The sequence below is a fragment of the Gekko japonicus genome, unplaced genomic scaffold (genome assembly GCF_001447785.1).
Source record: "Gekko japonicus isolate JY-2015 unplaced genomic scaffold, Gekko_japonicus_V1.1 scaffold535, whole genome shotgun sequence".
Lineage (NCBI taxonomy): Eukaryota > Metazoa > Chordata > Lepidosauria > Squamata > Gekkonidae > Gekko > Gekko japonicus.
This window is the reverse complement of record NW_015163621.1, coordinates 971,321-982,159: the sequence shown is the minus strand read 5'-3', so window position 1 is coordinate 982,159 and position 10,839 is coordinate 971,321. Positions and strand designations below refer to the sequence as shown.

At 47.8% G+C, this 10,839-nt stretch overlaps 1 protein-coding gene across 1 annotated transcript in view; it reads right to left on the bottom strand.

Moving 5' to 3' along the window:
* LOC107107195 (connector enhancer of kinase suppressor of ras 2-like) overlaps window positions 1-10,839 on the bottom strand; it is a 579,263-nt gene that overhangs the window by 34,303 nt on the left and 534,121 nt on the right. Inside the window, exon 15 of the mRNA XM_015407453.1 lies at window positions 6,678-6,726. Coding sequence (XP_015262939.1) covers window positions 6,678-6,726 — 49 coding nt within the window. The remainder of the gene's footprint in view (window positions 1-6,677; window positions 6,727-10,839) is intronic.

Here is a 10,839-nt window from a genome sequence, read left to right as displayed (position 1 = left end):
GCAGGGAGCCACTGCCAGACTGGGCGGATTGATGGTCTACCTTGATATAAGACAGCTCCAAACATTCTCATTATGAACAGGGGCAGACTGGCCATTTATACGTATGGGTGGGCCACTGGCAGCCAGAAGCAAGGACAGAAGCAAGTCCCAGCAGGTCTGCCCTCGTTGCAGGGCCCACAAGGCTCAGACCTTTAAGGATCAGTTTTCATCTCACCTGTGGGCTGCCAGTTGTTGATACAGTAGGCAGCCATGGGGGTGTGTGTGTGGACAGCACCATGAGCTGTGTCTGAGCTGAGTGACCCCTGCAGGGCTGGCTTGTAGCTCATCAGGGGTGGCTCAGCTTGGTTTACTCCTGGACCACTCGAACTCCCCAGTCCCACTGTGATTATGCAGAATGCACAGCTTCAAAGTACTAGGGGAAACAGGAAGACTGTGCGTGGCTTAGTCTTGTTGATGCCTTCTCCAAAACCACAGCATGTAGCATATAATCTACGCCCGTGTCTCTGGTGCCGGATGTTGAGCATGTGGTTTTGGGTTCCCACACAGCTTACAGGCCAAGTGCTTGGCATCACATGCTCAGCCTCCCTCTCTCCCACCTACTGAACTATGTGGGCAGTCTATGTTACATTCACCATTATGCTGCAGGGTAAGAGGCAACCATTCAGGAGCCGCTGATGTGATACACGTGACATGCATAGATGGAATTTCCACAAGTGACAAGAAAATGGCATGTCCCTGCCTTCAGCTTTCAAAATGTTTCTGCAACTCATGACTTGGCGGCTTCCCTCTTTTCAGCATGTGATGGAATATTAGCAGTTCAGCAGAGCTAACAGAGGAGGAGGGAGAGCAGCAGATCCCAAGCTTCAAAGATTTTAAAGGACAAGCAAAGGTATTGGGATCCTGACCATCTTCATACGTGAATGGTAGCAGATGGGACAATATATGAGCTAGGGCAACAGTTTCCAATGTTTCTGGTGCATATGGATGCACGGGAAAAAACACAACAACAACAACGACAACAAAAGCAATATTGATGTGATGGTACACATGACTACATCAAAGTGCAGTCACCCTGGGGATCCTATTTGGGCTGAAAGGCAATGCGGGAATGTCTTAAATAAATAAATAACATTCTTCCAGGAAGACTTTTGACAACACATGGGAATGCATGGCCATATCTCTCAAATGCTGCATGACCATCTTGATGCAATCTATGCATCAGATCCCATCAACAAATATGATTGCTTTTTTGCAGTGTTTTCTCAATGTGCATGCGCACATTAGCAACACGGGGAGTTTCACAATCAGGTGGCAGAAAGAAAGGACACTGCATGCCAACCCCAGAGTCTTCATCCCTCTGTGATATTCTCTCTCTTCTCAATGGGTAAGGCAAGCATGCTATAAAGGGAGAATCAAGTTATGAGGGGGAAAAAATCTTTGGCTGGACTTTGGTAACTGGCATGCAATCACTCAAAGTATACGAAAAAGTCCTGTAATTTTGAGAGTCTGCATATGCTCCAACAGAAGACACAGCCTTTTTAATAATCCACTTGTGGTCCAATAAAGCTCAACATGGCTATCTAGAAGCAAGTTAACTGAGGTCTGTAACACCTCAGTTACAGTCAGTGTTCCCTCTAAGCTGAGCTAGTGTGAGCTAGCTCACAGTTTTTTAGCCTCCGGCTCACACAGTCTTCGCTCAGGAAGGAGGGCTCCAGAGGAAATTAATGTATGCAGTAGCCAAATCGCTCACTCACAACCAATGTTCCCTCTAAGCCGCGCAGTATTGTGAGCAAAAATTCTACTTTGTGAGCTACTGGCATTAAAGCTGTGAGCAAGCAATTTGGCTACTGCATAAATTAGTTTGCTCTGGAGCCATCCTTCCTGAGCCAAGACAAAAATGTGTGAGCTGGAGGCTAAAAAACTGTGAGCTAGCTCACACTAACTCAGCGTAGAGGGAACACTGCTCACAACTTTAATGCCAGCGGCTCACCTAGTAGAATTTTTGCTCACAGGACTCCACAGCTTAGAGAGAACATTGGTTACAGTCTCAGAATTTTGAAATCTGTAGCTCTCTGATCCTCTGCGAAGATGGCTTTCCCATTCATCCTATAAGGATCGAATCTTCATGCTACATGAGATACCCATGAGTGAATATTCTGACTTTTAAAAAACATCAGACCTGAAACACAACCTTGGGGCCTGTGAATTTGTTCACAGTGGCGGTGATGAATGCTTAATACCTTTCTGTGCCATTTTCCTGATCGAAATTGTACCCCAAGAGGCTATGTGCTGTGTGGGTGTATTTCTTCTCAGTGCGTCAAGCAGCAGCTTGGGGGGGGGGGGGATTTGACCAGGAAAATGGCATGCGGGAAAGATGTAAATACCCCTAACCTTTACTACGTTGCAAGTATTCCCCTTTCTCCAAGCAGCATAGGATCATAGAGTTGGAAGGGATCTCCCGGGTCATCTAGTCCAACCCCATGCACAATGCAGGGAATATGCAAATACCTCCCCCCCACACCCCCAGTGACCCCTGTTCCATGCCCAAAAGGTGACAAAAAAACCTCCAGGACCCCCAGCCAAACTGGCCTGGAGAAAAATTGCTTCCTGTCCCCAAAGTGGTGATCAGCATTTCCCTGTGCATGTAAGAAAGGGCCACAAGCATTTCTCTCTGTGTTTTTTTTTTAAGTATCAGGAGATCCAGTCATGTAATGTGCCCATCTCTGGGCATGTGTCTCTAAGGGATATAATAATGAGTAGGACTCTGTCACAGCCTCTGCAGCTATTGAGGCGGAAGAGGAAGGGGTTAACCTTTGGTTACATCTTGGCTCCATTGATAGGAGTAGCAGCGTCTAAGTCCCCTTAGACCACAATTCAAAATCTGACACACACACACCCCCCCCCTATAAACTAGCTACTGACCATGGAAATAGGCTCTAGATGACAAACTTAAGATCACCTTACTGAATAGTATGATCAGTTTCTGGATTCTTCCTTTGGCCTTTTGACAGCCTTCCTGGTTGTGATTATACCCACGATTATCTTTGCGGGAGATGAAAAGGATCGCTACCAAAGTACCCAAACTACAACTTTTTAAAAACCATTATCTCCGTCTGCAGAATGGATTTGCATAAATAAGTGACGACTAATCCTTTCAGATGTCAAAGATTACTCAGCTCCTGTCAGAAGCCACATAAATCAGTTCTTAAGAAAAAGGAATTGGGATCCGCAGCTGCTTCAGAAGTCGCTGCCTTGTTTCAAAGCCTTGAATGCCTACCTAATTGCACTCTTTGCTACAAAAACCGTGGCTCCCGGTTACTTAGGAAATAGTTTAAAATTCAAGCAATGTGCAGGAAAGGCAATGGGACTTGCTCTGCCTTCTGTTCAGAGCGTTCGGCGGTTTGGCTAATTATCATGTATTCACTCCATGAAGAATAGCCTGAAGGAAGCTGAAATTCTTAAGCAGGCTGGCAAGCGGCACCCTTCAGCTCATAAACCCGCCTGACTGGCTTTGACTGTTTCCAAGAGCGCCTGCATGAAGATGTTTGAGGGGCTGTATTAAACTGGGGGGGGGAACCACTGGGAAAAACCTACTGAAAGCAAATCCGTAATGAGGGAGATATTGAGCATGTCAAAACAGATCTGAGTCCGGTAGCATCATAAAGACTATCAAGATTTCAAGGGTATAAGCCTTCAAAATTCAAAGCTCCCTTCAGATGCTACTCCCTTTAAGGTGCTCCGGGACTAGGCTGCAGCCATGGGGGGCAATGCCCCCTCCCAAATGTGCCCTGCCCCTCCTTGGCCCCTTGTCTCTCAGGCGCCCTCCCCTCCCTCAGCAGCCCCAGACCAGAGCAGCCCCCGCCTGCCTGAAGACCGGCTCCACTCATGTGAGGGGCCAGCGCAGTCCTGTGAGGAGCCACAGCTGCTCGCTGGGATGCTGTGCCCGGCCCGTGCTTCTTTGGCTGGGACACCACACTCCCCCTCCCCTCCCCAGGTTGGTCACTGAGACACCAATGGGATACTCACTGGGACACCGTGCTCCTCCTCTGGCAGCAGCCTCCCCCCCCTGCGGCCCGGCACACTCTGCCTCTCCTGTCCCCAGACCGGGCTTCTTTGGCACGCTCTGCCTCTCCCCTGCCCAGCCTGGAGGTCACTTTTCAGCGACTTAAGTGCAGAGGAAGAGCCTGGCCTGGACTCCTGTTGGGGGGGGGGGATAAAAAGATCTGACTGAGCACTGTTCACTTTGACTCACACTTTAAAAAAAAAGCCAAAGGCTTATGAACAAATTTTAGCACACCAAAAAACCCTGGTTTTTCACTGTGCCTCAGCAGCTCTGGCTCCTCATAATTCACTCCAGGTTTCCTCTTTTGCCCAGCAGACTCGGACATAGCCTCATTGCTTAAAACTCCGCCCCGCAGCTCCAGTTTCAGCTGCTGCTACAGCCGACAGAGACCCAGGGCTATTTTTGGGCAGGAACGCACAGGAACGGAGTTGTCCGGTCCCCCACAGCTATTAATCCAATACATGTTTAGGCAAAGTAGTATTTTATTAAAGCTATGATAGAGCAGGAACAAGTTCACTGTCCAGAATGCCTGGGCCAGGGTGGGCAAGGAATAATGTAAGACATTCAAACAGGGTAATAACCAATAATCTCCATTCCCGCCGAGCGGGCAGACTCCAGGTTACGCGCTCAAAAGCCTGAGAAGCAACGTTCCTTAAAACCTAAACAATTACAGCTTCACACGGTGCAGTTCATTATACATTTGGCAAAGCAGCTCCCCCACACACCTGTTAACCTTGCAGATAAGTGTTGCCTAGCGTTTACAGACAGGAATGCATGAGACAAGATCATACACAGGGAAGATAGGGCATGCGCAGATGCCAGGGGAGGGGGGGGGAACCAACTGCCTCCCAGTCTTCTATGGCAGCTAGCTGACAGGAGTTCAGGCTGGCTTCAGAGTTGGCCATGCCCACTCCAAGGCAGGCGGGCCGGCCAAGGGGGCCCTGGAAGGATCGGGGAGGCATTTAAATGTCTCCCCATGCCTTCCCCAGGCTGTCCAAGGGCCGGCTTGTCTGGGCTCCCCGCAGCCGCGGGACGCCTGGGCAAGCCAAGGGAAGGCAGTTTAAACTGCCTCCACTCCAAGGGCTGGCTTACCCCGGGCTCCCCACAATGGAAGGCATGGGGGTGTGGCCTAATATGCTAATGAGTTTCTGCTGTTGGGTGTGGCCTATTATGCTAATGAGTTCCTGCAGGGCTTTTTCTACAAAAAAAGCCCTGCAGAGACCCCTCCCCCAATGATCTGTCTTTACCATTTTCTAAGTTCAGGATAAACAGAAAGAAAGGTTTCTTGATACAACCCATAATTTATATTGCAGTTTTCCATTCCAGTGTGGTGATCGCTTAGGCCTAAAGAAGATACCTTCCCAGAGGTTTTTAAAGGAAAAGTATAGCTGCACACAGTCCTGATTTGGACTGAGGCGGGTTAACCTTTCCATCACCACATGTTTTCACATACTGAAGCCAACCCACCATGCTGCTATAACTTTAGCAGGAAAAAATACAGGCATCGATCTTTGCCTGTCCTTTTTTCTTTGTGAGATTAACAGCAGCCTATGGGGATTTCAATACGCAAGAGCATGCAAGGGTTGAAGGATTAATTCCCCTCTCCCTATATACAGTGGCCTCAATCCAAATTGAGGCTTGGCATTTACTTTTTTACAATGCTGGAAAGATCTGGCCACGGATCTCCTTGTAGCTCATATAAGTTAGCTCTTAGGGCCCATTCACACATTACAAAGTATTTGCAGCAGACACATGGCTGCCGCAAGGATTTCGGGTCAGATGTACTCCTCAGTTTTGGTCCACATGTGCTAGAAACTCAGTTTCCAGCTGTGCATGCACCCAAGTAAGATTGGGACCATGGCACTCAAGAAGAAAAGGCCTCAATCTTTCCTACCATGACCCTTTTCTGGCCTGAAACTGTGCCACTTTGGTAAAACATAAAAACATTGCCATTAGTACATGCAGGTTTCCCAGTGGGCAAGCAGGAGCTCCGTAGGGCCATTTCAGGTTGGGAAAAGAGATCAGGAAGTAGGGAAGGGTGAAGACCCTTTGAGTTATGTACCGTGGTCCTGACCTGAACTGTGCCTGAGCATGCCCGGTAAGTCCCCAGCTGGGAATTCCCAGAAAACGTCTACAGAAAGTCCACATGGCGAAAGGCCCCTTGGGCTTTGTAATGTGTGAATAAGCCATTAGGTGGCTTTTTTAAAAGAATCAGACAAGTTCATGAAGCAGCCTAACCATGTCTTTAAGTTACAAATCCTAAATGAAATTTCTGTATTTAGTAGCCTTTTGATTACCAGATGCTGGAGAGAAACTAAAAATAGTGGCTTTCTCACCATCATATCCTATTTATGAGTTCCCTCAAAATATCAGTTGCGGGAAACAGTCCCTGACTGTGGGTCTTCTGGTCCCGCAAGGCAATTCTGACAAGTGTTCATGAAATGATTAGATTCATCATTTTAATCAGTACATAAGCTGAAAAACTGGCCTCAGCCCTCGTGCAGAAACTACTGAATTGTTAGATAGATCTATCACTATTGCTTTAAAAAGGAAACTGAGAAAGGACAACACTAGATTTTTGTTAGCTTGCGACAGCGTTTTAGCAGAGATTTACCTTCCTCATTGACGTGCCTCCTTGACGCTCAACGGCAGAACTTGCATATCTAGGCAGAGATTGAGAAAAGAGAGTTTATAAACTCAAACACACACAATCTAAAAAAAAATAATTGAAAAATACAGTTTACTCCACGAGGGCCTGCAGATTTACACGCCTGCTCCTGGGGCTTAGTCCCATAGCATGCCTCACTTACACAGAGACATTCTCTAAAAAGGATGAATGAAACAATCGCTTCCTCGGGTAAAAGAAGATGAGCGTAGCAAAAGCTTTCAAGTTCCTTCAATCACTGCATGCCACTTCTGTTTAGATTTCAAAAACGTAAACCCAAGTCTCTCTTCTCTCAAAACGCTACTTAAGAAAAGGTGGGTAAATCGGTCTCCAGGGTGAAAAATGTAAACTGATTCTTGGGAGAGCATCTGTTTTCTCAATCCTCAAAGCTGATTAGCTGGTCTCGATTAATGCAAGCAAAAGGGTGGCGAGAGAAGGGGGGGGGGGTGGGGGGGGGGTTGGGGATGGGGAGGTGGACTGCAATCATCCCCAGGCCGGTCTGTAAGCACACGAGGCATTTCTGCTCCTGAAGCTAAGCAGGTCTGGCCCTGTAAGCTGCCGGGTGTGTGTGTGTGTGTGGGGCTGCAAGGGAACCATGCATGAACTGCGGTACCCACACTCCAACCGCCCAAGCTAGGCTCCTATTTTCTCATATCTGTCCCTGGGAAATCAGAGCCCCCATTCTGTCTTTGGGGGATGCCCAAACATTTTACAGTCTGAATTGTTCAAGTCATCCTTGTTTTGGTTTTATCCACCTCCAAAGGATCTTTAGACGTGAAATCTTTGAATGGGCGAGTGGACGCGTCTGGACTCTAGCATGCACACGTGCACTGGAGCATGGACACTAAGGCTCTAGCTACTCAACACATTTTCTTTTCGCAGGGCTCTTTTTGTAGAAAAAGCCCAGCAGGAACTCATTAGCATAATAGGCCACACCCAACAGCAGGAACTCATTAGCATATTGGGCCACACCCCTAACAGCACAGCTCATTAGCACATTAGACCGCACCCCCATGTTATCAGAAGTGTGGTTATCCAGCCACACCCACCTTTTGCTTGTTATTCTGTTTACCTTGTTTGTTGTCAAACCCCAGGGCTTTTTTGTAGCAGGGACTCCTTTGCATGTTAGGCCACACACCCCAAATGTAGCCAATGCTAATGAGTTCCTGCTGTTGGGTGTGGCCTATTATGCTAATGAGTTCCTGCTGGGCGTGGCCAACTTGGGAGCCAGCCGGAACTCCGTTCCTGTGCGTTCCTGCCCAAAAATAGCCCTGCAGTTTTGTGTTTATTTTTACATACTCCCCCCACCCTTTCCAAATGCAGCTGCAGGCTATTTTATTTTTATTTACAATGTTTAAGGGGAATGGCACGTGAGGGGGGGAAGAGACGTTTTAACCCTTTTCTCCCTGGAAAAAAAAGCTGCTGTACCCCTGCAGAGGAAAAATGATGGTCGCCCATAAATATTCCACAGTGAGGGTACAAGCAACTTAGGCTTTTTTAAAATAGGAAGACAGCAAGGGAGAAAATGGTTAAAGAGCCTTTCTCTTCCTCATGCTGTTTCTAGGGATGGCAGCCTTGACCTAGAGTCTGAGAATCCCCTGGAATTACAGCTCATCTCCAAACTACAGAGATCAGTTCCTGTGGAGAAAATGGATGCTCTGGAGGGTGGGACTCTATGGCATTGGGACCCACCGAGGTCCCCGTCCTCCCAAGCAGCATTCCCTCTAAGCTGTGGAGTCTTGTGAGCAAAAATTCTACTTTGTGAGCTCCTGGCATTAAAGTTGCGAGTGAGCCACTTAGCTACTGCATACACTAGTTTGCTCTGGAGCCATCCTTCCTGAGCCGAGACAAAACTGTGTGAGCTGGAGGCTAAAAAAACTGTGAGCTAGCTCGCACGGACTCAGCTTAGAGGGAACACTGCTCCCAAGTCTCCATCTCCAAATCCCCAGGAGTTTCCCCTCCTGGACCTGGCAACCCTACCCCCCACCCCCCACCGGTGGCCAAGGGGGACCCGGAAACCCCAAGTCAGCCTTGAAAAAGCAGCCCCCAGTAGCTGCATTTGGAAAGGGGGAGGGACCTTTTCACGGTGACATGGAAGGAGATGTAATGGGCAGTTTTTGACCTTAAGTCTCCCTGCAGCACATAAATTGCCATCGTACACATTTCAGCCAGGAAAGTATGTTTTGAGGCCTGCCTTTTTCCTAGTATATCTTTAAGTGCAGGAACAATGACCTTCTGGCTTTTAAATCACTGGGGAAGATATCAAATAATAGACGTGTATAGTATACAACGGGCAGAGAGGAGCCACCATTAGCATGTAACGATGTGAGTGTGCGTATGTTTGTTGTCGTTGTTCTGAAGAGGGCATAGTCAACAGCTTTTAGTACAAAAATAGAAGAGCTACAAACATGACTATTAAAAAAATAACAACAACCCATCAAGAGGTGACCCTCAACAAGATGCTAAAAGCAAATGCGTATTTATTCAATAAAGCATTCCAAGTTGCTATGCCTGATACAGAAAGTACCAAAATAATCTCTACTGTCTTTCTGTTGTGCTGCTATCATTCTTCCAAGGAGCTTGGGGAAGTGTACAGGGTCTCCCATCCTGCGTACTGGCCTCACAACAGCCCCGCGTGGTAGGCGAGGCTAGGCGAGAGTGACTGGCTCAGGGTCACCCAGTGAAATTGACAGCTCAGTGGGGATTTGCGCCTGGGGTCTCCCCAGTCCCGACACCCTAACCCAGGGGTCCCCAACATTTTTGGGCTTGCAGGTACATTTGGTATCCTAAAATGGCATGGTGGGCGCAGCCCCTTCATGGCTGCTGCACGAGGCAGCATCAGCCACAAATGGCTGCTGCAGATCACTTTCAGTCACCCACTGAAGATCCTTGTGGTGTGATGGCAGCTGCTGCCAAAGCAACATTTTTTTTTAAAAAAAAAATTGGCACCGCCAGTCATCTCATATGGCCAATTGGAAGCGTTGCTGGACAAAAGCCCCACCTGGCCCTGCCCACTTTCTAAAAACACGTGGCCAGTGCCAGGAAAGGTTTCTGCAGGCTCCGTGGCACCCACAGGCACTACGTTGGGGACCCTTGCTCTGATCTTCTAGGCAACAGTGGCCCATTGTCAGAGGAACTATCAGGGCTATTTTGGGGCAGGAACGCACAGGAACGGAGTTCCGGCTGGCTCCCGAGTTGGCCACGCCCAGCAGGAGCTCATTAGCATAATAGGCCACACCCAACAGCAGAAACTCATTAGGATTGGCTACATTAGGGGTGTGTGGCCTAACATGCAAAGGAGTTCCTGCTACAAAAAAAGCCCCGGGTTTTGACAACAAACAAGGTAAACAGAATAAGAAGGGAAAGGTGGGTGTGGCTGGATGAGCACACTTCTGGTAACATGGGGGAGTGGCCTAATATGCCAATGAGCTGTGCTGTCAGGGGTGTGGCTTATTATGCTAATGAGTTTCTGCTGTTGGGTGTGGCTTATTATGCTAATGAGTTCCTGCTGGGCTTTTTCTACAAAAAGAGCACTGGAAGAGATGGTCAACAAAATAGAAGGAAGAAAGAGTGCTGCAACTTATATTCCTATGATTTTTACACTTCTGACGAACACTACCCTTGCATCAAAAACGAGTCAAGCATAGAAATCATGGGAATGCTTCAATGAATAAACATATCAATATGTTGTCGAAGGGTTTCACGGCTGGAGTTCATCAGTTGCTGTAGATTTCCCGGGTTCTATGGCCGTGGTTTTGACATTGTAGGACCTGACGTTTTGCCAGTAGCTGTGACTGGCATCCTCAGACGTATAACACAGAAAGAAGGTGAGAAGAAAAATGGTAGGCAGGTAATTTATATCTACACAGGAAGGTGGGGTAGGGCTGAGTCATTATCTTGTAGGAGTTCCATCTTTCTGTGTTATACCTCTGAGGATGCCAGTCACAGCTACTGGCGAAACGTCAGGTTCCACAATGCCAAGACCACGGCCACACAACCCGGGAAATCTACAGCAACTTATAAATACATCCATTTTTTCCCCAGCTCTGTGTTGAAGTTTGCCTCTTTTAAAATGTGTTTTGTAGTCAGGAGTTTGGGACCCTTCCCTCTT